This window comes from Caretta caretta, chromosome 2 (genome assembly GCF_965140235.1).
Source record: "Caretta caretta isolate rCarCar2 chromosome 2, rCarCar1.hap1, whole genome shotgun sequence".
Lineage (NCBI taxonomy): Eukaryota > Metazoa > Chordata > Testudines > Cheloniidae > Caretta > Caretta caretta.
Window position 1 is genome coordinate 41,528,921 of NC_134207.1, and position 26,440 is coordinate 41,555,360.

Sequence of the window (26,440 nt, forward strand, 5' to 3'; positions counted from 1 at the left end):
TCTAGGTACCTGACTGAGGGACACTTCATAGGTTCCAAGAGGCACAAGGCTTTACAGTTCTCACCTGCTCCAGCTGAAAGCATGGACCCAAGTATCTTCTGTTAAATGCTGTTTTTAGCTTTTCCTCCACCCTTGATTCCTTAAATCCACACAAAGTATTACAACTTCCAGTTCCAATATCCTTTACATAGATATATCCTCCTCCTATTATAATGCATTTCTAAAGTGAACACTGCTTACTTTTCAAGTGTTCTTTCTTTCTACAAAATCATACCTTTATTTTTTCTGGGACCAAGTGGAAAAGATGGTGCAGGTATTAGTTGTTCAGTGGCTACTGTAACTGCATTTTCCATCCCAGGGAGATTTGGTTCTATTGGACCAGCATCAGTCAGTACCTTGTCACGCTTACGCTGCTGCCTTTTCTCACGGTTACTGATTTTAGTTTCCCAAGCTCCTAAAATATTCCCATAAATAAAAATGGCATTAAGTGAGTAATACAATGGTAAAAGAATAACCCAGCTAAAATGTAACTAGGAACCAAGTTTAATTTTTTAAGAGTTAGTAAAAAGATAGATTGAAACTAATAGGTAAAGGTGAGAACAAGGGTAGAGTGACTGAACTTTACATGTAAGAGTTTAAACGGCATGCTTGAAGAGTCAGTATGTCCTTTTTCCGGATGCGAAAATAGTAGTATTTTGTTTTTACAACCACTCAAACCATATGAGCCACAACACTTCAGGTAGAATAAAAATGTAGGTCGATTGCCTCAGATGAACAATTTTAGTATTTGTCAACCCTTATAATCCAACATTCACAGATCAAATTGCCAAACTCCAGTTCTGAAGCTACTTTTCTTAACTTTTTCTGTTCCAGAAATCCTGGATTTTCAAATATTCAGCATGCAAACACTGTTAATCTAAGAACATTTCACCAGGTAGTAACCACTACATGACCACATATCCGATTTAAGATTAGGACATCAACTAATTAATTTTGTTATGATATATTTAAGCAAGTAAATCTTAGATAGCATGTGAGACATTTTAGCCTAGTGCATTGCCTTATCAATGCTGTTCTTTGTACCTTCATCTGCTTCTTTTCCATCAAGACGTGACAGGTCCTGAACTGTTTTAGCATCTCCCTTTGATTTCTTTTTATTCTTTTTTGACTAAAATAAAAAAGCAATAATTCAGCCTTATGTTAAAGAAACTAAATGTTTCTATTACAGGTATTAAGAAAATATTGTTATAAATTGTAAGAATTAAAAGATATTTACAGATTAGAAATGGAAAATCTACTTTGCAAGATTAACCTATTGGTTAGTTCCAAAGTAGTGGCTTTTAGGAAACATTTCTTCTGTATGAAGGGGGAGGGGGGGGAGGAAACGTTTTTTTGCTCTATTTTTTAATATTTAAATAGAGCAAAAAATCCCCAAACCATTGCTGACAAAATCTGTGAATGACAGACTGGAGGAATGGCAAGTGAGGATAGGCCAGTCATACAGAGCAATCTGGATTGCTTGATAGGCTGGACCCATTAAAACAAAATGCATTTTAATACAGTTAAATGCAAAGTTTTACACCTAGAAACAAGGACTGCAGGTCATACCTACAAAATGGGGGGCTGTATCCTGGAACACAATGATTTAGGGGTCAGAGCATAAGCAACTCAAAATGGGCTCCCAGTGCAACACAGTGACCAAAAGGTCTAACACATTCCTCAGATAAACACACAAGGAAATAGTAAGCAGAAGCAGAAAAGTGATTTTACTTCTGTATATGGCATTAGTGAGTCAGATACTGGAATACAGCGTGCAGGTCTTCTGTCCACATTTTAAAAAAGATGTTGAAAAATTGGACAATGCAGGAAGGAAGCACAAAAACGATTCAAGGGCTGGAGAAAATGCTTTACAGTGAGAGACTTAAAGAGCACAGTGATTAGTTGGTCAAAAGAAGACAGAGGTCATTTGATTACGTCTAAGTACCTTCACTGGGAGAAAATGACAAGTACTAAAGGGCTCTGTAATCACATAGAGAAACACATAACAGGAACCAACTGCTGGAAGCTGAAGCCAGACAAATTCAAATTAGAAAGCAGGCACAATTTTTTTAAACACTTACTCCTGGGGTCATTCTGCAAAATAAAAATTCTGCACACAATATTTTAAAATTCTGCAAATTTTATTTTTCAAAACACTACATAATCACACCAGTTTCAATTACTTTGGGAATTTATTTCAAAATACCTGTCAGCAAGTATGTCTGTAACAATACAGACATACACAAAAATTCCCCCAGGAATAGATTTAAAGAAACCCCTATGACAACCCAGTTCCTGTTTCTCTGCCTCCTCCCCCCACACAGCCCAGCCGGAAGGGCAGACACCCACAACTCCTCCCTCCCAGGGCCCAGCCACGGTGCTCCCTCAGCCAATACACCCAAAACCCCCTTTCCTCCAGAGTCCAACCATGGGGCTCCCCTTGCCCAGATACACACACACCCCTTCCCCCCCAGAGCCCAGGTATCCAGAGGGAGAAAGGAAACTCCATGCAAGCCTGTCTCCTTCCCTCAGGGCATGCTGGGAACTGAAGCTGCCAGGAACGCTCTAGCTCCCTCCCCCTCTCCCTAGCAGTGTCTTCTATGTGCAAGGAAGTTTTTGGAAAATGTAGGGGACAATTTCCTGGTGCAAGTGCTGGAGGAACCAACTAGGGGCAGAGCTCTTCTTGACCTGCTGCTCACAAACCGGGAAGAATTAGTAGGGGAAGCAAAAGTGGATGGGAACCTGGGAGGCAGTGACCATGAGATGGTCGAGTTCAGGATCCCGACACAAGGAAGAAAGGAAAGCAGCAGAATACGGACCCTGGACTTCAGAAAAGCAGACTGACTCCCTCAGGGAACTGATGGGCAAGATCCCCTGGGAGAACAACATGAGGGGGAAAGGAGTCCAGGAGAGCTGGCTGTATTTTAAAGAATCCTTATTGAGGTTACAGGGACAAGCCATCTCGATGTGTAGAAAGAATAGTAAATATGGCAGGCGACCAGCTTGGCTTTACAGTGAAATCCTTGCTGATCTTAAATACAAAAAAGAAGCTTACAAGAAGTGGAAGATTGGACAAATGACCAGGGATGAGTATAAAAATATTGCTCAGGCATGCAGGAGTGAAATCAGGAAGGCCAACTCACACCTGGAGTTGCAGCTAGCAAGAGATGTTAAGAGTAACAAGAAGGGTTTCTTCAGGTATGTTGGCAACAAGAAGAAAGTCAAGGAAAGTGTGGGCCCCTTACTGAATGAGGGAGGCAACCTAGTGACAAAGGGTGTGGAAAAAACTAATGCTTTTTTTGCCTCTGTCTTCACAAACAAGGTCAGCTCCCAGACTACTGCACTGGGCAGCACAGCATGGGGAGGAGGTGACCAGCCCTCTGTGGAGAAAGAAGTGGTTTGGGACTATTTAGAAAAGCTGGACGTTCACAAGTCCATGGGGCCGGATGCGCTGCATCCGAGAGTGCTAAAGGAGTTGGCAGATGTGATTGCAGAGCCATTGGCCATTATCTTTGAAAACTCATGGCGATCGGGGGAAGTCCCGGACGACTGGAAAAAGGCTAATTTAGTGCCCATCTTTAAAAAAGGGAAGGAGGAAGATCCTGGGAACTACAGGCCAGTCAGCCTCACCTCAGTCCCTGGAAAAATCATGGAGCAGGTCCTCAAGGAATCAATTCCGAAACACTTAGAGGAGAGGAAAGTGATCAGGAACAGTCAGCATGGATTCACCAAGGGCAAGTCATGCCTGACTAATCTAATTGCCTTCTATGAGGAGATAACTGGTTCTGTGGATGAAGGGAAAACAGTGGACGTGTTTTTCCTTGACTTATCGAAGCTTTTGACACGGTCTCCCACAGTATTCTTGCCAGCAAGTTAAAGTAGTATGGGTTGGATGAATGGAATATAAGGTGGATAGAAAGTTGGCTAGATTGTCGGGCTCAACGGGTAGTGATCAATGGCTCCATGTCTACTTGGCAGCTGGTATCAAGTGGAGTGCCCCAAGGGTCGGTCCTGGGGCCGGTTTTGTTCAATATCTTCATAAATGATCTGGAGGATGGTGTGGATTGCACCCTCAGCAAATTTGTAGATGACACTAACCTGGGAGGAGAGGTAGATACGCTGGAGGGCAGGGATAGGATACTGAAGGACCTAGACAAATTGGAGGATTGGGCCAAAAGAAATCTGATGAGGTTCAACAAGGACAAGTACAGAGTCCTGCACTTAGGATGGAAGAATCTGATGCACCACTACAGACTAGGGACTGAAGGGCTAGGCAGCAGTTCTGCAGAAAAGGACCTAGGGGTTACAGTGGACGAGAAGCTGGATATGAGTCAGTGTGCCCTTGTTGCCAAGAAGGTCAACGGCATTTTGGGATGTACAAGTAGGGGCATTGCCAGCAGATCGAGAGACGTGATCGTTCCCCTCTATTTGACACTGGTGAGGCCTCATCTGGAGTACTGTGTCCAGTTTTGGGCCCCACACTACAAGAAGGATGTGGAAAAATTGGAAAGAGTCCAGCGGAGGGCAACAAAAATGATTAGGGGACTGGAACACATGACTTACGAGGAGAGGCTGAGGGAACTGGGGATGTTTAGTCTATGGAAGAGAAGAATGAGGGGGGATTTGATAGCTGCTTTCAACTACCTGAAAGGGGGTTCCAAAGAGGATGGCTCTAGACTATTCTCAGTGGTAGAAGAGGACAAGGAGTAATGGTCTCAAGTTGCAGTGGGGGAGGTTTAGGTTGGATATTAGGAAAAACTTTTTCACTAGGAGGGTGGTGAAACACTGGAATGCGTTAACTAGGGAGGTGGTAGAATCTCCTTCCTTAGAAGTTTTTAAGGTCAGGCTTGACAAAGCCCTGGCTGGGATGATTTAGTTGGGGATCGGTCCTGCTTTGAGCAGGGGGTTGGACTAGATGACCTCCTGAGATCCCTTCCAACCCTGATATTCTATGATTCAAGCTGGGTTCTGCGGGGTCCAGAACCCCCTAGTGGTGACCATCAGCACTACAGTCCATTTCTGTGGGAGAAAGGAAATTCTGCGCACACATTAATTTCTGCAACATTCTGCATTGCACAGTGGCACAGAATTCCCCCAAGAGTAAACACTGTACAAACTACCAAGGCAAACACATTCTTCATCTTTTGTAGTCTTCCAATTGAGACTTTCTGGAACATGCATTAGCTAAATACCTGTGTTGAGCCAGATAATTTAAACTGGATGAAATTTTATGGCCTGCGATATACAAAAGTCAGATTACATCATTGAATGGTCCCTTTTTGCCTCAGACTATATAAATCTATGCAAAGAAACACCTTGAGTTAACTGATGCATTCCACCAGGGAAGCCCTAAACTTCCAGTGTTATCAGAGCAAAGACGTAATGGGTCCAGAAAGTAAATTATATATAGGCTTGGTAGAACTAGATTTTTATTTTTTGTAATTTCAACCATATAGATTTTTTTAATTTTTAATAATTTTTATTTTTACAGTTGTGGAAAATTAAGGAGGGTAGTATTGGGATTAGGACAGCACTGACAGTGGGGCTACAAAGGGCTCTCAGCATGGCTGAGAGGCCCAGGACACCTGGGTGCGAGATGCAAGGGAGGCTGCAGTCCTGGCTGGAGGAGCAGACCCCTAGCCAGGCCTGCAACGAGGATGATGAGCCCCTGGTCACAGAGGAGATCACCTCACTGCTGTACAGTTCCTGCCTGGGGATGGCTCTCTCACTTCTGGCTGAGTGACTGAGTGAGCAGGGCCATGACAGCAGAGCTGCAGAGGGCTCCCTCCAACTGCCCCCACACCTTGGGCCTACAGGGACCGGATGTCACTGGCTCTGTGGACATGGAAGGAGTCCTCTGCAGCCCTTCTGTCATGGCCGCTCCCTCACTCCCATGACAGTGAGGTTGTAGAGGGCTCTCTGCATTGTCACAGGATCAGTGACACCCAATCTCTGCAGAGATAAGGTGCAAGAAAAGCTACAATCCTGGTGGAGCAGAGAAGGGACCCTTTGCACTCCCAGCTGGTGAGAGCAGGGATGTGACAGCAGACATGCAGAAGGCTCTCTATGCTGCCACAGGACCACAAGCACCCAATCCCTGCAGGCACAAGGTGTGGGGAAGGCTCTGGTGTAGCAGAGTGGAGGAAGAAGAGGATGAACCCCCTACCACGGGGAAGGCCACCCTGCTGCTGAATGGCTCTATCCCTGGGCAGGAGCCATTGATCAAAAAGGTGGCCTCCACACAGCCAGAGGCTGCTCCTCCTCCTCCTGGCAGCCTTGGCCAGGGTCTCTGCTCTGCTAGCACCAGAGCCTTCCCCTCACCTTGGGGTGGCAGGGATCCAATGTCCCTAGCAATACAGGGAACCCTCAGTAGCTCCACTGTCATGGCCCTATTCCCTCACTCCTGTGACTGCAGGGCTCCCTACATGGCTGCTGACACCTGATCCCTGCAGGCGCTAGGTGAGGGAGTAGGGGGGAGCTGCACTCACACCAACTGTTACTGATTGGGTTTTTTTCATCCATTTCAGTGTAAGCTGAAACTGACATTAACTGACATCTGTGGATTTAAATAGAGTCCTGCCAAGTCTAACTATAAGTAAGGCTGCAAGTTTGTCACGGAGGTCACAGAAGTCACAGATTCTGTGACTTTCTGTTACCTCTATGGTTTCTTCAGTGGTTGGTGCGCCTGGCCTGGGGGCAGCTAAAGCAGCCCATGCCAGGCCCACTGGCTGCTACTGCGGCCGTCTCGGGCCACTGCACCCTCCTCCCCCAGCAGCAGCAGGAGTTTGGGTGTGGGAGGGGGTTGGAGCACAGTACGGGGTGAGGCAGGCTCTGGGCAGCGCTTACCTAGGGGGCTCCTCAGATGCAGCAACATCCCCCTCGCTCAGCTCCTAGCCGGAGGTGTGGCCAGGCAGCTCTGCGCGCTGCCTCTGTGTGAAGGCACCGCCCCCCACAGCTCTCATTGGCCATGGTTCCTGGCCAATGGGAGCTGTGAAACACAGAGCTGCCTGGCCATGCCTCTGTCTAGGAGCTGAGCTAGGGGGGATGTCCCCACTTCCGGGGAGGCACGGAGCCAGGTATGTAGCCTGTTGGCCCCAGCAAACCCCCACCCTCCCACCCAGCACCAACAGGAGTCCCGGGCCACACGCCACCACCCACACAGCACCAGTGTGGGTCCCAGGCCGCGCATGCCCAGGCTGCTCCCCCACCAAGATTTAGTCCAGGGCATACAGTAGAAGTCATGGACAAGTCACGGGAAGTGAATTTTTGTTTATTGACCGTGACCTGTCCATGACGTTTACTAAAAATACCCCTGACTAAAACAAAGCCTTAACTATAAGGCAGAAGGATCACTTGTTCAGTAACTGGCCACCAAGCACTGAGTATGGGAGGGCTACTGACTCCTCTCCATATCTTCCCTCCCCCAGCAAAAGAACAAGGGTAAGTTTCAAACATTTCTTTTTCCTTGCATTTGCTTCCGTAATAAACTAAATTAGGTATAGAGAAAAATAACCCAGCTGGGTTAGGGGACTAGTTCCTACACAACTGAGAATACTGTACATATTCTTAAACTACTATTTAAGTGAAAAACTACTATTTTATAAGAAAGCATATAACTAAGGATAAAAAAGGGTAGTTAATGTTAAAAAGAGTTACAACTTGTTGCATCTGACAGAAGGGGGATCTTTCAAAAATTTCCAACTTTGAAAAGGAATTTTTTTTTAACCAAAAAAAAATAAACTTTTGAAAAACTTTGACTAGCCAGTTCTAGTGAGCACCAATAGGTGTTCCAAAAACAAAAAAAAAAAGGGAGTAAACAGACTATAAACCAATTCCCCTTAACTGCTCAACTTCTACTGCTGGCTCTTGTGAGGTCATTATTTCAGAAGTTCTCTAGACATCAAAATCTTCCAGGCAAAAAAGGACTTAAACACTTAAAAAAAGGCTTTTTTCTGCTTTGCTTTAACAGTCCCCCCCATTCCGTCTCTACAGTCATCATCCCCCCACACCTCCAAAAGAGGACACAAACCCAACTGCCCCCTGCTTGACCCATGACCTTCAAAATACAGCATGAAAAGTTAAATGACAAACATTAATAATAAAAAGGCCTACATGGTCACAAGAACTCCAAGTTGCAGCGGGGGAGGTTCAGGTTGGATATTAGGAAAAACTTTTTCACTAGGAGGGTGGTGAAACACTGGAATGCATTACCTAGGGAGGTGGTGGAATATCCTTCCTTAGATATTTTTAAGGTCAGGCTTGACAAAGCCCTGGCTGGGATGATTTAGTTGGGGATTGGTCCTGCTTTGAGCAGGGGGCTGGACTAGATGACCTCTTGAGGTCCCTTCCAACCCTGATATTCTATGATTCTATGAACTTGCATAAAAATTCTACAATTCCATTAAAAAAAACTGATTAGAGTATTAGAAATCCAAATTTTACATCCAGCTTTTCTATGAAAAAGTCACATTAAATGTTTTTATAGAGCCTTACAAATAGGGAATTTATGTTGCTGTACACAAGGATTTAATAAATAAATCAGAAGTTTATCATCTTTGCTTTCCTAATATCAATTACTGGAACATGGTACATATCTACTTTTTCCACACCTGCCAAGCTCAGTCAAGGTTTCTAACATCAGTCACCATCTCAATTATATCACTGACTAAAACAGTCAGGAGGTGCATGACTGTACAAAATACAGGTTTTATTCATTCTAAATGATCACCTTCTGTGCACAGAAGGCTGCCAATCTTGGCTCTACCATCAGCTGAACTATACATTAAGAACTTGGCAAATTAGCAAAAAAACCTTAAAAATCAAGCAGATGTGTGGGCCTCTATACACAGGAAAATAAAGAATGTAAAAATAAGCTTTCCTTCCCCACCATAAGTACTGATTCAAGAGGATACATTTTTTCCAAGCTTGCAAATAAAACTAGCTATGAAGTTTTAAGGAGTTTTCCATTTGCTCTAGTTTGTCACTTTCCAGTGAATGGCAGACATGTATGGCAAATTAAGTTGAATCACTTATTTTTTGCTCTTGTGTAATTGAACAAGGCAGAGAAGAAGAATGAAGAGGGAAGTGGCAAAATTGAAGACAGTACACATGCATCTTCAGTACAAGACCATACTGGAGATGCTAGCAGTGATGAGAAGCAGAAAACTGTAACCATTTTCAAGGAATAATGGAGGTTCATGGCCCCTGAAGAGAAAGACAGCAAAGAATCTCAGAAACACAAGAGGCGCACCAATACAAAAAAAAAACGATGTACGCCATGTCTTTTTAGATATGGAAAACACACTTAACTTGTAGTCTCAGTTTACTTCTCTAAGCCGAACAAAGGAAGAGCACTCTCGCAGGGCCTTGGGAGATTCTACTCCGTGCACTCAAGCTATTAATAATGCAATGCATATGGAAAGAGGGTGATTTCCCAGAGTGACTAACAAAGCTGCAAAAAGAAAAGGAGGACTTGTGGCACCTCAGAGACTAACAAATTTATTTGAGCATAAGCTTTCTTGAGCTACAGCAGCTCAAGAAAGCTTATGCTCAAATAAATTTGTTAGTCTCTGAGGTGCCACAAGTCCTCCTTTTCTTTTTGCGGATACAGACTAACAAGGCTGCTACTCTGAAAACTAACATAGCTGCCTGTCTAACTATCCTCACTAAGTTTAAAAAGAGGCTTGGAGCGGTTTTTAATTGACACTGAAGGGCACCAATTTACACCCAGACTTCATATTTATATCCACTTCAAAATGTATTTTCTTTTAATTTAAATAAGCTGTTTTAGATTTTAAATTATAACTTTCTTTTTTAAAAATAAACCTGTTTAAAATGAAATATTAATTTGCTACAAAATATGTTAAGGCCTAAAATTATTACAATCTCTTAAAACATTTAAATAATAAATGTGCTGAATCCATGAGCCTCAATCATAAACTTTGAGTTAAAGGCTGCTTTTCTATATAAATAATTGATCGGGGAAAAACTAACTTTTGAAGTCAAGCTTTATAAATATGGCATAGTGGATCATGTACTGTATTAAGGGCCTGATCCTGTAGGGGAGGGGATCCAGAGGCTGCGGTATTGAGTGCAACAGACTGGCAAAGTCATCACAGGGGATGGGACCTGCCTCTGACTCCAGGAGACACCATCACATATCTCATCATGATCATCTACTGAGCTCATCTGGGTGGCCCCATAGTCCTATTTATAGCTTCTCCTTACCTGAGCTCCGATTGGCTCAGCTCTCAAATTACAATTATTTATGACTCCAGCCACCTTGGAAACTTACTCTCCAGCTTACAGAAAAGCACTAATCTGCACAGGAACTACCAGCCCTTGTTTCTGGACGGTTCTGGACACTTCAACTAAATGGCCTTGTTCCGTTTCCTTGCAGGTGTATACAGAGATATATACCAACAGAAATCCATTAATTTCTCAACTGCCTCCCACTTTCTTTAAATAAAATACTACAATGCAAAAGGCATGTGAGTTACATGAGCAGAAGTCATGGATTGCTGTTAGTTCTTGTGTTTTCCTGGAAGTACAGATAGGGGGTGGAAGTGGAGTTATGTAACAAAGGAGGAGTTGAGTGTTCGACCAGAAAGGAGCAACACTGGTGTCAAAGCAGGACACTGTGAAAAGAACGAAGGACATTCTTCTGACTGCAGCCGCTAGTGCTGATTTCAAGACCTGAGAATTGGAAGGGAAAAACTGCCGTGGCTGCAGGTCGTAAAAAGGACCCTATTTGGGAATATTTTCAAGAAATTCCTGTACCTCTGGATAAAAAATAAACATGTCTAATGTAAACTGCGAAACAAAAAAATGCAAGTCCTGGTTGTAAGAATGAATGTCATTATGACAAATGCTCCTCAAAGGCAATGACTTTGAAGAGGATATGGACATGTCTGAACAATCTGGATCAACTGGTTAGTACATTTATTTTTGCACCATTCTTAAGGACTGCCTACCATTTCTTACTATGCTAGTAAATGATAACTTAGATTGTCATAAATTTGTATTTTGGATGTAATAGAATAAAATTCAAGTGTAGACCTTTCTCACAGACAAGCTGCAAATGTAGCAAAGATGAGAAGAAATCTAGAAGAAGAAAACAAAGGCAACCTGAAAACTTACAACATATGGATTCAATGCTCATTTGACTAAAATACAACTCCAGGAATAAAGGAAAACATTGAAATTGCAGAATACTTCTGTAACAACCACTTTGCTTCAGTTTCACTAGAGAGAGAAGAAGGATCCAAACTAATTCTACCCAAGACATGCACTTGAATTCAGTGGTTGACCATTCTGAGCCATTTATTAAGAACTGGTCTATTCTGATAATTTGCAAAGAGAATTGTGACAAAATAAATGGAACTATACCAGCCAAAGTGGTCCTAATCAGACTAAAGGGAAATGTAGAAGATATGCTGAATATACAGAAACTTATTTCCACATTATTTGGCAAACTGCAGAAAGATTGCTGCTGTATTGTTGAGGCTGCTGAAATTTGGAAAGAACTTTGAGGCAGTGAAGAAATACCCAACAACAAAATTAAATTGCAAGCAGTAAAGAAACAGATGGATCAAGCACTTACTCCACCTCATGTTTTGCTAATATTCTCAACCCAAAGTACCAAGTAGATGTCTAACTGCTGAAGAAGATGCTGCTATGACATGGGCATCTAAATTACCCATCAATCATGCCAACCATAATACATTTCAGGGCCGGAAGGTGAACCATTCAAGCAGTACACATTTGTTGATGTTTAAAAGCAAGTCACACCACTGAATTGGTGGAAGTCACTAGCTAAGCACCTGGAACAAGAATTTGTTGATGTGCAAAACCAGTTTTTGACAGCACGGTCCTCTCTTCTGCAGGCACAAATATAATATTTTCTTCATTTGGACTAATTCATTCAAAGTTGATAAACCAATTGAGAGTTGAAAAAGCAGGAAAACTTGTCTCTCTTCCAGCCTATGAATAAAAACGAGGGAGGGAGGGATGAGATCTACTAGTCTGAAAAATATGAAGAACAGCCTAAGGGCAGGTCTTCACTACCCGCTGGATCGGCGGGTAGTGATCGATCTATCGGGAATTGATTTATCGTGTCTCGTCTCGACACGATAAATCAATCCCCAAATGCGCTCCCCCTCGACTCCGGAACTCCAGCTTGCGAAAGGCGGAAGCGGAGTCGACGGGGGAGTGGAAGCGGTTGACTCGATGCTGTCCTCACGCCAGGTAAGTCGACCTAAGATACGCAGTCTTCTGCTACGCTATTCGCGAATCTGAAGTTGAGTATCTTAGGTCGACCCCCCCCAGTGTGGACCAGGGCTATGTAATTTAGGAGGCTGTCTTCTCATTTTCGGTAGACTTAGGTGAGTAGGAAACTAAGCTCCAGTCCCTTTCACTGAGGCATATTTGCTTAAATTAAATGTATATAGTTATAGCATACCCCCCCGGTAGCAAAAAGATGTACCAAACCTTGTGTAAAAGCTCTATTTAGTTGTAAATTAACATGTTTTAATGGTTATATTAACCAGTAATAATACACCTCCCTCAGAAAGTAAGAGAAGTACAAACGGGAAAATTGATTAAAATTATTTAAATAAGAGGCTTTTCACTTTGTGATTTACTTCAAGGCGCCCTACTAGATTCTCTCCTTGTATTTACCCAAAATGATCGGACTACATTACTCTAATAAAAACAGCCATTTAGTGGCATAGAATTACTTGGAACTGCAGTTTAGGCTTGGTATTGTTTTGTGAGGGAGGGAAGGAGAAAAATGAGCGAGATAAACACGTTTGTTTCTTCGCTGAAAAAAAGAACGTTATCTTTACTTCCAAATACAAACACCTATGATACACTTTAGAATTCAGGCTTCCATTTAACATTGGAACATTTCTTGTAATTCAAATGCAGAATTAACTACAAGAGTTTCCAATAACTTATTTACTCAATTAAGCTATAAAACCATTAATAGCTGGGAAATTAATCAGGACCAGATATTTGTTTTTTTTTAATCAAATAGTTTCCTATGTTCAACAACTTTTCAGTAATAGTTACACTTAACCATTTATGCTGTTTAATATATCTTCTGCTAGTACACAATGAATCCCCAACAGTATCATGAGAACAGTTTTAGCCTAGTAACTTTGTTGTCTACCACAGAAAGATTTTAAAAATTCCCTGTATGAATGAGTACGCTTTTATTAAAGCTAAAACCAAAACCAATGTGACAATCATTTCCAAATCAGAGAATCGCTGCACGGCAATTTACTTGACATATTATAATTTCAACCAGCAGATGTAACCTGTATTTTCAATTACATAAAGTTGTGAGCAAAAGAGCCAAGATAAAGTCAGTTTTGGTCATACGCCTATTTTAATCAGATAAATAAAAAAGTTGTCTGGTGAACTGAGGGTATATTTGCTCAGTGATTTATGGTACGTTAAATCAGTTTAACATGCAAGCGTAGGATTTGGCCTTAAAACAGCACTCCCTCAGCTGTTAGATGATACAATAATGGCAAGTTATTTGAAAGATTACATTGATCACCTTTTGAGCACCTACAGAGAGTACACACAATGGAATACTAATTTGGCCTTGTTATCATGTACAAGAGCTGCTATTCAGTATTTTAAATTCGTTCATTTTAAAAGGAAGTGCAAACATTTAATTCTTGATGTGGGATCTTAGTATCTTTAAAGCTGTCTTTCAAAAAAAATTAGCAGTTGGAAAACTTACTATTTTTGTAAAATTTAAATTGGATAGGAATGGAATCCAATCCTGGCTGAGACCTTCACGTAATACAAATATATAAAAATTAATCTCATCAAGTAGTTTACTATAGTTTCAAAGCCATAAATAACCTTCTCGTTCTTCTTTTCTGCATCCAGTGGCTGCTTTGGATTTTCTCTTCGAGCCGTCTGAATTATTTCATCCTCAGACACTTCAAGAACAGGCCGTCCATTAGGCTGCATATGTAATCAAAAATTTAAATCAGATTAAATCTGAGAGGGCAGGTGAAGCAAACCACAGAATGTAAGTTACATAATTACAAAGATAGTATGAGAGGTTTTCTTTGAAGCCAACTGTAGTTCTATGCACTATGGGGAAAGAACCCAAATGCTAGCTTAATTACCTTTTAATGTAAAGCAATTTAGTTTTATATTTTCAAAGCTTATTTTCAAAATTTCTGAAGTCTGCTACTGTGGTTGTATATACTGTATGGAGTCAAGAAACAAGTACACGAACTAGTAAATATTCTAAATGCAGCTGGATAAAAATCAGACTTGTAGTTTCTACAGCTAGTCTGTTGAATAGCAACTGTCTTACATATTGTAAACAAGCAGATTAAGAGTGAAGGAAAGCCTTGACATTTATAGTAATATCTATACCACACTGTAACCAATTATGTAGTGGAATATTATACAGCTTTACTATTTTTAATGTAAACAAACATGAAGTAAAAGTGGTGGACACCTGAAGTATTTTGTCAATCTTTATATCGAGGGATAATATATAATTGCTCCTAGACAACAAAATGTGCATCTGTAAAACTTTCAGGAACTTTAGGTCTGATCTAAACAACTGTAGCTTGGATTCCAAATAAGTTTTGCTAAACATTACAATTTTTAAAAAAATTCTTCCTGATGAGGTTTAGGATTGTGTATATTGATAGCAATTACTTTAATACACATAAGTGAATGGGCATGTGCATTTGTTTTCTCACATGTATAGACACAGAAGTATACGTAGAGTTCATGTGAGCAACTGCACAAGTACTCAATTGGAGCAGTGTCCTCTGCAGCATCTCACTGTAATGCAATAATTGCATAAGTACAGCAAACTATTTTCCAGTTAAGCCTCTGGAGCACAAGCCACAATTCTGTTTTGCCAAATGTATTGGGGGAGGGACGAAGAAGGGGAGAGAGAAAATGGAGAAGTGTTTTCCCCTCAAACCAGTGACTACTTTTCAAAGCATCAACTTTGTCAGACACCAAGTTCTTAAAACTACAAGTTGCAAATGTAGTGGGTTACCTATTTAAATTAAAAACAAAAATAAACCACACATACACACATGGATATGTACGCTATTAAAAATCTGAAGCTGGGTGAAATTTTTAAGACATTATTCACTAAAAAAGCAGTTTTGGTCAACCCAAAACCATTCTCAAAATGTGACTCAAATAAATCATTTCAGCCAATGTTTCTGAAGGAGGGCCCCTCATGAACCATTCACAAGATGGTAAGAGGAGAAGGTGCACATATAACTTTAGGCCTATTGGTTATGGCACTCACCTAGGATGTGAGAGACCTGGGTTTTAATTACCGTTTTTGTCACATTTATGTGGAGAAGGGATTTGAATTTGGATCTCCCACCTTACAGGAGAGTGCCCTAGCAACCAGGCTATGGGATATTCTGGGTCTCTCTCAAGCTTTCCTGTTGAAGTTGCTCCACTGTGTATACATAATTAAATAGTCATTGGAAAAGGCTCATGAACTTGGGTCTCCCACCTCCAAGGTAAGTACCCTAATCACTAGGCTATAGGAATCTCACATTCTGACCTGGCGACTATTCAAGTATTTTATGCAAAGCAGAACAGCTTCAACTTGAGAAAGAGAGAGACCTATACCAGAATAACTCATGGCCAAACAGCTAGCACTCGCCTGCAAATTCAAATTTCTTGTCCACATCAGACAGAGGGAAGAAATGAACCCCAGTTCACAAGTGATTTCCCTAACCACTGTGCTAAAGGTTATAAGGCGACACCACTTCCTGCTTCCAGCCAGTTTGGGAATCTAGTCTTATTTATTTTGCTTTCAGGTGGGAAAAAAAGCCCAGAACTAAACAACCATTTTGTTTTTGTTGACCCAAATGTTTTCTTTGACTTGAAATTAATTGTGTGTCTACTTTTTTGATGTGCTCAAATTTTTTGGATTCAGTTCAACCTGAACTAATTTTTTTTTTTTTTTTTAATATTTTGGAACTGCCAGTGAACTGAAAAAAATCTGTAATTTGCAAGGCTCCACTTAAATCTGGATTATTTAAAAAAACACTCCGAAATAAAGACCTCTGCACTTTTATTTAAAATATTTCTGCAGTACCCCTTACCTTTTTTCCCCACTCTTCTGACAGTCTTCAGTCAGACTGTTATTCCTAAGTGCTGTATTAGTACAAAGTAGTAATAAAGGACATTCTTGCTTCCACTTAGACCCAGAGACTTATTATAATTATTAGCCTACATCAACCTCCTTCTCCCACCTATAGAGCACAGAGAGAAAAAAGGGGCATGAAGGTTTAAAACAAACAAAAGGAAGTTCATGCAACAGTCAACTTGTGGAACTAGTTGCCAGGGGATGTTGTGAAGGCCAAAACTATAACAATTAAAAAAAAATGAGGTAAGTTCATGGAGGACAGGTCCATCAATGGCTATTAGCCAAGATGGTCAGGAACACAACCCCATGCTCTGGGTGTCCCTAAGCCTTTGACTGCCTGATGCTGGGACTGGACAACAGGGGATAGATCATTTGATGATTGCCCTGGTCTTTTCATTCTCTTTGAAGCATCTGGCATTGGCCACTGTCGGCAGACAAGATACTGGGCTAGATGAACCATTGGTCTAACCCAATAGGGCCATTCTTATGAAGATTTCATCGCCTGCCTATATATCATTTAAGTTATGTTTCCATGATGTGTTTAGTCTGCATGGCATCTTATTTAAACTCATCTCCATGGGATAGGTTCAGAGTAGCAGCCGTGCTAGTCTGTATTCGCAAAAAGAAAAGGAGTACTTGTGGCACTTAGAGACTAAATAAGTCTCTAAGTGCCACAAGTACTCCTTTTCTCCATGGGATAGGAGCTGCATCTTCATTTTTATTTGATAGTACCAAATATATTCTTGACTGAATTTATATTTTCTTCTACAGGATACAATTTTAACTAAGAATTAAAAATCATGTTTAATATTAATCTCAAGCACTAGAACTAAAGTTGTTGCATTTAATTTTAGAATAGGTCAAACTGTATGTTAAATGGTATACTACTTTAATACCCACTGACAGATTCAACAAGAAACATCTGATAGATGGAAGAACTGCTACTTATTAGCACTTAGTATATCTAGCCGTTACGCTGCCTTCATAACTATTCTAAGGCCAGGTCTGCACTACAAACTTACATTGATATAACTGCATCATTCAGGTTGTGAAAATCCACACTTCTGATCGACATAGTTATACAGTCCTAACCACTGGTGTGAACAGAGCTATGTTGATGGGAGAGCTTCTCCCATTGACAAAACTGCCGCCTCTTGTGGAGGTGGATTAACCATGCTGATGAGAGTTCTCCCATCAGTATAGTAGCATCCTCACTAAAGCGCTGCTGCTGCACTGTTGTAGCTGTTTAAGTGTAGACCTGCCTCTTCAGTGACTTGACTTAGCAGATACATACTCTTCAGATTTTCATTCGTTATGCATCGTCTATTTGGAAAGCCAAAAATATAGAACTGCTGTCCATTGTAACTGATTTAATGCCCAAGAGTGAACACACACTGTCTGCACACAGGACGTGGTGCCAACTGTTGAGTGTGCATTTTTTGTGGGACCTGAAGTGACATGAGTGAAAAGTGCTATTCTGCCTTATGGTGGCTTAAAGACTATGCTATCCTGCCTTCCTCTTCCTCTCAATTTTCAACGGTCAGCTGAACAATTTTAGGGAACTTCAGAATTTAAACAAAAATTCTGAAAAAATGTTACTAGAAGTGTACAGCCTTAACTGCAAATGGAGAGGTGGAATTCTGGATCCAAATTATCTTTAAAAATAGTTGTAATTTTTCACATTTAAATACATCCTGAAAACAATTTTTTTAAAATTATTTTCAGTTCTGAGATAGTCACTACTAAAACTCAAACTCAGCCCTGTATCATAACAATTAAGTTTTCAAATTGTAGAACCTTTTCCAAGTCTCAAATTGATTGTTTTAGAACAAGACTAGGAGTTGATCCAACCTCTCTTATGAAAGATTACTCCATTTGATCCTTTATTTAAATAGTAAAAAGTATCAAAATCTGCTATGTTACAGTATTCTTACACAGAACCCATGACACTTTCCATAGCATAGAACAGTGGTTCCCTATTATTGTTTTTAAACTAAAGGCAACCCATCAACTGCATTGTCTTTTTTTGAGTCCCACCCAGGATCCAAATTCAAGGGGGAGCAAACGCCAGAGAACAGCATCATCCTCAGCCTCCCAAGGGGACACCAACCACCAGCAGCTGCGGCGAGGCAGCCGCGTCGCTGCGGGGAGAAGCTGCTCTGAGGCCTGCTCCGACCAGCCCGGGGCAGGGGGTTAACCAGTAAGCGTTAGTCTTACCGTTAACTGTTTAATAGTTTACATCCCTACCGTCAATATAATAAAACCACCTCAACGAGTAGCAGTAGCTATGTTGGCGGGAGAAGCTCTCCCATTGACAGTGTCATGCAAATGAGCGCTTATGTCACTCAGAGGTGTGTTTTTTTTCCATACCCCATGTCATAATTATAAAGGGAAGGGTAAACACCTTTAAATCCCTCCTGGCCAGAGGAAAAACCCTTTCGCCATGTCAAGGTTCCTTCCCCACTCTGAACTCTAGGGTACAGATGTGGGGACCTGCATGAAAAACCCCCTAAGCTTATTTTTATCAGCTTAGGTTAAAACTTCCCCAAGGTATCCTAGCTTCTTAACCCTTTACAGGTGAAAGGGTTTTCCTCTGGCCAGGAGGGATTTAAAAGGTGTTTACCCTTCCTTTTATATTTATGACGTCTCTAGAACAACGTAAGTTTTGCCAACATTGGTGGTAATGTAGACATGGCCTTAGGCTTAGTCCTGCAGGGGACAGTAGCCACTGCTGTGGGACAAGCTCATTATCCAAATATCCCCACTCTCCCCCAAGGCCTCCCCTCTGCACCAGGCCCATGACACATCTAGAACCTTCCCACAAGCAGAACATGCAGCATTGTTTCGTATACTTAGCTAAACAAACCCATCCATCCACCTAGGGTTGGTACATGGTTAAACCACAGGACTACGGTATACTCTGGTGTGGTGGTCTCTATCAATTCATCCTGTTGAAACTATTCTACAATGTATAAATAATTAAACTTTAAAAAGGGATAACAGTGAATAGTCATTATAAATGCCTATGAAGTACCACCATGAATGATTATCACCTGGTGACCTAGGATGTGAGCTGAAGTCCCTGCTCCAATGACTAATTATTTATACAAAGTGGAATTGCTTCTGGAGGAGGAACAGAGACCCACACCAATATATTCCACAGCCCAGTAGTTTGGGCACTCTCCTGAGATGGGGGAGACTTGTGTTCAACATCAGACAGAGGGGGAATTCCACATCACAGGTGAGTGCCTTAATCACTGGGCACTGATGAAGGTGACACTACTACCAATTCCTCATCCTCCAGCTGATTTGTGAATCTAACCTTTTAAAAAGAATAAAAAAATCCCTTTTGGGTTGAACAGAATGTGTTTCATTTGGCCTGAATTTTTTTTTTCTTTTTCAATTTTCTGAAATTTTTTTGCATTTGATTCAAACTGAATTTTTTTTTTCAAAACTGCCTGTGAACTGAAAAAGTCAGTTATTAGCCCAGCTTTGTCCACTGGAGAAAAGAGTTTAAAATTGAAGGCTATGGGAAAGTGAGTAACACTCCCCTTGCACCAGCTAGAAAGCAGAGCAGTGTTAGCAAAGAACCCCACCGAACCTTGTAGGAGCCAGGAGGCTCTGGGATTGGAGGTGAAAAAAAATAAGTCTTAAGAGGAGATAAAGAGAATGCTTGTGCTCCCTGCCAGCAGCAAGAGAAGGCATGTGCTTCACGATTATTACTCATCTGGTAAGCAGAGGAGACGAACGAAGGAGCCCTCACAAGCAAGACCTAGGGACAGCACACCTTGGTAATAATCCCTATAGACTCCTCTTTCAAGCACCTGGCAGAGGCAGAGATTGACTTCTCCACTGGATGTTGACTCCAAACAGTGAGCTATCCCCATCTTTTGAATCAATCTATGGCTAGTAAGTTTGGTCCTCTGGCTAGTAGCAAAGGTATTACTGGAGATTACTACTGTCATAATCAAATATACTCACTAAATAGTTTTGGCTATTTGACTAACATTAATTTATATTAGAAACTTTAGATTGGATATTATTTGACTAGCATACTGGCAAGTAGTACACAACTGTTTTATTCCTTTAAGTTGCAATGAGTATAGCCATAGTGGTGTTCTTTACTCTACGTACAGGTGGTAAGCGTCAGGTAAACATTTTTCAAGCCCTGCATGCAGTAATACATGAAAGTTGTAGGTTACCTGCCACAGTGAAAGCTCAGTAATTAAATAGAATATTAAATTTTATATATTTATTTTTAACTAGACATTGGTAGTTTTCATCTCATACAAACATATATGTCCACATAGCGTTGTATTCACATTTTGATCAGTTTATTTTTAAAATAATATTACAGCTTAAAATATTTAACCTTATTTAAAATTTGACAACACTGGAAGGATTAACAAACTACTGGGACAGAGCCTGATAATTTTTTTTCATGAGAAATAGGGTTAACTGGATTAGATGCATAATAAAGAACAGCATAGTTAATTACATGTATCATTGTGTGTGTATATATTTATGGATTCAGTATGTGTATTTTCTTTTACAAAAGATTTGTGTTCATCGGGAATTAAAAATAATAGAAGTAATTTTTAAAGACGACAATACACTTATTAAAAACAAGTACTTTGGTGGAAGGATGTGTGTTTAAGTTAGTAAGTGGGCTTGGTCCCTTTTGTTTCTTGATGAAGAAGGCCTCAAACGTCTGTTAATTATTTTTGCTTTTCTTTTTCTTAGATATATAAAGAATGCTAAGTCTATTCTTTCCTGATTGCTGGGGAACATCCTGGAGGACTCAGATGTGTGTGCCTTCACTGAATAAGCAGGATTTTGAATCTTTAACAAATGTACCCGCTCTCTAAAATGGTAATTAATCAAAGTTTTAAACAGTCTGAATAAAATACCCTCCCCTTCCAGTTTCTCAGCTTTCACTCTATGGATTCTTAAAAGGTAATAATTTCACTGGTTCTTGGTCACCATAGAGTTTTCCAAGAGTGAAGACTTTAATTTCCAATTATAAAAAAAGGAGGAATACCCACTTAGCCATTCTTCTTCACAAAGCAAAGAACCAGAAAAAGGTATAAGCCCAGTTTCTTTCCACTTTGCAGATCAGTTAAACTCTCACTTATTTAGATTTTATGAGAGGCAACTGAAAGGCAAGTTTATAACAGGTCAAATGACATCTACTCCACTTTCTTCCATCCTATGTCAGCAAAAACAGTATTAAAACTATTTAGCAGAAAGCTACAGACCAACCGGTCCAGGACCCAAACCTCTGACAAGAAAGGAAGAGCTTTAGAAGGGTGTGCAGTAACTTGATGCATGAGATTAGTTTGCTCACTAGCTGAAAGTACAGCAAAGCAAGCAATATCAAAAACAAGGTGGATGAGGTAATATCTTTTATTGGACTAACTTCTGATGGAGAGAGAAGCTTTCAAGCCCCAGAGAGCTCCTCTTCAGGTCTGGGAAAGATGTCACTTAAAACTGCCTTCACGAAACAAGGACGCTCCACCAGAGAAGTAGATCGCTTCAAGGAACACACCACCCCAATACCCCAAGAGAACTTGCTTCAATACAGAAATAAAACCTCCTCCAACCACACACCCCTAGTTGTTACCTACCACCTCAAAATAGAACCCATGTGGTGTATCATCAAACTACAACCCAAACTTAATGGGGACTGCATCCTGAAAGAAATCTTTCCTGAACCCCCACTTTTGGCTTTCAGACAATCCCGCACCCCCACCATCATCATCAGAAGCAAACTCTCCAGAAACCAGGACACACCAACTCAAAGCAACACCAGAAGACCTATTTCCACTGCTACAATGATCAACACACCTTTCAAGATCCATGGATTCTACACATGCCTATCACAACATGTTGTATACCTCATCCAGTGCACTAAATGCCCCAACAATTACATGGGTGAATCCAGATAATCATTATGCTCTCAAATGAACTTGCACAGGAAAATGACAAGACAAAAATCACCTGTAGGTGAACAGGTCACTATGTTTGACTTATCAGTCCCCATCCTCAAGGGAAATCTGCACAATACTTTCACAAGACAAGCCTGGGAGCTTAAATTCAAAACTCTGCTAGACACTAAAAATCGTGGATTGAACAGACACACTGGATTAATGGTTTATTACAACAATCTGAAACCCACTAACCCCATCTTTTTGTCCTATGACTGAGATGTTAACTGGCCACTCAACCTTGAATGGTGCTTTAGAATATGAGCTACCTATTTATACCACACAATCTTTTCTACCTTGCATTTACCTGTGAAACTCTGAGTACCTTTCCCAGACCTGAAGAACTGTGTGTGACTTGAAAACTTGTCTTTCTTGCCAACAGAAGTTGGTCCAATAGAAGATATTACCTCACCCTCTTTGTCACTAATATCCTGGGATGGACATGGCTACAGCTATGCTACGATATCAAAAACAGACAGTTACCTACACATTGTGATATTTAAAGACTGAAAAAATGCAATGGAATTTTAAAGTGGTTTCTTAAGAAACAGCTTTACTTACTTGAGATTATCCTTAGTGCACTTATCACACCCACCAAGTCTCCCTCATTTAGAAAAAAGAAAAAGGAGTACTCATGGCACCTTAGAGAGACTAACAAATTTATTTGAGCATAAGCTTTCGTGAGCTACAGCTCACTTCATCGGATCAAATTTGTTAGTCTCTAAGTACTCCTTTTGTACTCTAAGTACAGAATGCATCCGATGTTTTCAAGAAGTTGATAGATTTCCACTCCATACGGCTAAATTCAGTGCCTTGCATAATGACAGGTTTCAGAGTAGCAGCCGTGTTAGTCTGTATTTGCAAAAAGAAAAGGAGTACTTGTGGCATCTTAGAGACTAACAAATTTGTGCATAAGCTTTCGTGAGCTACAGCATCCGATGAAGTGAGCTGTAGCTCACAAAAAGCTTATGCTCAAATATATTTGTTAGTCTTTAAGGTGCCACAAGTACTCCTTTCCTCATTTAGAAATCGCTTTTAGATTATTAAAGTGTGTTCCTCTATGGATTATCGATTTTGCTCCATCTTTTCAATGAGACATGCAAAATTTTGAGTTGTCAACTCAATCTCAAAGTCTGTTGCTTATTGCTACTGTTTACAGTACTTGTTCGCTTGTCTGGACTCTGTAATAAACTTAAAAAACCTAAGCTTGTTGAGTGAAGAGGGGTAAACCTTTAACTTCTGTAGAGTTAAAGCTTTATTAAATTAAAAAGTAATTAAATCTCTTAAAAAGATTCCTAAAGATGAACGAATGCTGTCCCATCTCCCTGCAAAAAGCTTCAATGCATTTACTGCTACTCAAAGCTTTCCAAGTAGCAAAGCAATTGACAAGAAATCGGCACTCTCACATGAGCTATTCATAATCCAAAGAAACATGCAAATACCAAATCCATTTCACCCTGCAGCTACTTTGCAAACCTACAGCACTGGAAAAGGAGTACTTGTGGCACCTTAGAGACTAACCAATTTATTTGAGCATGAGCTTTCGTGAGCTACAGTAGCTCACGAAAGCTCATGCTCAAATAAATTGGTTAGTCTCTAAGGTGCCACAAGTACTCCTTTTCTTTTTGCGAATACAGACTAACACGGCTGTTCCTCTGAAACCTACAGCACTAGGACTACTTGCCCCTGGACTTCACCAGCATCCCCCTCTCACACCAGCGTCCACCTTGCAGCACGATGGTAAGTTTTTCAAACTCTCGATATAAACAAAACATCTAAAACAAGAATGTTGTGGCAGTTTTACTTTAATCTGAAACACACTGCTCAAATTACGGATCATGCTTCTTTCCACCTCCAAATGCCACTGTGAAGCCAGCGCCCCCCCCGCGTCAGTGAGCCCCCTCACGGGGCCCCCTCCCCCGTCAATAAGACCTCTCCCCCCTCCACCCCTTCGCTCACCCTGGCCGCTCCTTTCTCCACAAGTCTCTTCTTGTTCCGTTTCTTCTGCTCCTCAGCCTTCAGCAGCAGCGCGGCCGGAGCCGCCTTGTTGGGGACGCCGCCGCCTGTCAGGCCCAGGGCTGCCGCCTCGTCGTCTTCTTCCCGGCCAGCCAGGCTCCGCGGCTGCTTCCTGCGGGAGCCCGTTGCGCAAACCACGGCCCACAGCAGCCCCAGCAGCAGCAGCAGCCCCAGGGCGGCCGTGGCGAGCAGCACGAGCCAGCTCGGGAGGCCCTGCGGCTCGAGGCCCAGCTCCAGACCCAGCTCTGTGCGCAGCAGGCCCAGCCCGACCGACAGCGCGTCCCGCACCCGGGCCGACACCTCCTCGGCCTGCTGGGCCAGCGCCTCCTGCCAGCTCCGCGCAGCCATCGCTGCTCCCACCCCGGAGGGGCCGAAACCGAGCGCGGGGCGGGCGCTCAAGCCGAGCGCATCTCCCGCTGCCGGGCCCGCACGGGCAGAGCCGGGACCCGCAGCCGGGCCGCCCGCTGCGGCTGAGGGCAGGACGGAGTCGCTGGGAGCGGCCCGCTCAGCTCCGCGGCGTCTCGCTCTATCCCCGCCCCCGGCTCGAGTGCAACGTCACCTCTCAGGCTCCGCTGAACGTCGGCGGACGGCGGCCGCGCAACGTCCCGCCGCACGCGGGGCGCAGGGTGACGTAGGGGCGGGGAAGTGGCGCGTGCACCCTCCTCAGGTCTGGCCTAGAGGGGAGTTACGGGCGCGTGCGCTGTTACTCTCTCCCCCTCCCCGTCGCCAGGGCTCCAGCCGCTCCCTCCCTAGAGCTGTCAATCTACCCCCCCCCCCCCAGCGGGGCGGAGCGAGTCACCAGCTCCACGTGGCACGGAGAGCTCTGGCTGCCGTCTGCCCCATGCTACTAGGGAGCGCGAGCCCCGGCTGGTGCGGGGGCCCGGGGCGTGACCACGAGCCACTGAAGCATTTTCTTCCCGAGGTGCGCTAGGAGGGGCTAGCATTGAGTTACACATTGACAGGGTGGGACACCCCAATAGCCCCTTGCTTGCTCGAGAGGGAAGCGCAGTGCCCCGCAGACTCTCAGCAGCCCCTCCCGCCTGTTGTGGGGGCCAGGATGTATCCCTCCTTTTTTTGAGGGGGCTCTTCCATTGGTCCTCTTCCTGCCACAATCTTTGCTAACTGTCTGCTGCCCTTGATTGTGAGCCTACAACTCCCACAGAGTTTGGCCTTAAATGTTAAATTGCCTTTGTTTTAATCAAAAACTGCAAAAATATTTTTTGCTGAAGTAAGGTGGGCTATGTCTAGTCTGTCAGTAATATCCCTCCAGATAAATTCAACTCAAATCAAAAGTTCTTATAGACCACTGCTCTTCATTATGAAGAATTTTTGTGCCTGAATGAATGACATGGTGAGATTGCCAGTATGGGCAGTACCAGCTTATATATTATGCTGGCAAGTGTCTAGAGATCATCATTGCCCATCATGCTGCAAAGAATATATGTATATTAGTGAGCTAACAGTACTGTACTTGTAATCTCTATTTCAGTTTGCAACTTGTCAAACTCCATTTGACTGAGGAAGAGATGGCACAACTTGAAGAACATGGAAAAATTCAGTCACTACCTCACAGATTTTAAGAATTTTTTTTAGTAGTTCTGTGTATTCTATTCTGTTGATAATCTTAAAGACAGTAGGCCAAATTCTGCTTTCAGACACAAGTACACACAGAACTCAGGATAACAGCTGTGGGAGTTTTGTGTGTAGAGCTTGATTCTCCACTGCCTTGCATCTTGTGTAGTTAATTACACCTGAGCAAAGTCACTGTAGTAACCATGTCATCCCCGTCCCCCGCAGCTGAATTTGGTGTATAGACGGGACCTTGGGAAAATCTGTTGTAATTGTAAAATAAAACAGACAAATCAGGCTTTGCTTGATTAGTTTTTCATCTTGAACACTGCATGCAGATGTGATCACTCCATCTCAAAAAGATATATTGGCATTGGAAAAGGTTCAGAAAAGGGCAACAAAAATATGAGGGGTATGAAACAGCTTCCATATGAAAATAATAAGATTGGAACTTTTCAGTTTGGAAAAGAGACGACCAAGTGGAGATATGGAGGCCTATAAAATCATGACTGGTGTGGAGAAAGTAAATAAGGAAGTGTTATTTACTCCTCATAACATATGAGCTAGGGGTCACCAAATGAAATTAATGGGCAGCAGGTTTAAAACAAACAAAAGGAAGTATTTCTTCAAACAACACACAGTCAACCTGTGGAACTCTTTG

General features: G+C 42.1%; 1 protein-coding gene across 1 annotated transcript in view; it reads right to left on the bottom strand.

Annotated features, from left to right (window-relative positions):
* The window catches only part of MTDH (metadherin), a 52,566-nt gene extending 27,795 nt beyond the window's left edge, over positions 1–24,771 (bottom strand). Inside the window, exons 1-4 of the mRNA XM_048841300.2 lie at positions 24,154–24,771; positions 13,918–14,022; positions 1,084–1,168; positions 275–454 (exon numbers count right to left, since the gene is read on the bottom strand). Of these exons, the coding sequence (XP_048697257.1) occupies positions 275–454; positions 1,084–1,168; positions 13,918–14,022; positions 24,154–24,558 (775 nt within the window). The 5' untranslated portion in view covers positions 24,559–24,771. The remainder of the gene's footprint in view (positions 1–274; positions 455–1,083; positions 1,169–13,917; positions 14,023–24,153) is intronic.
* Positions 24,772–26,440: the final 1,669 nt, after the last annotated feature.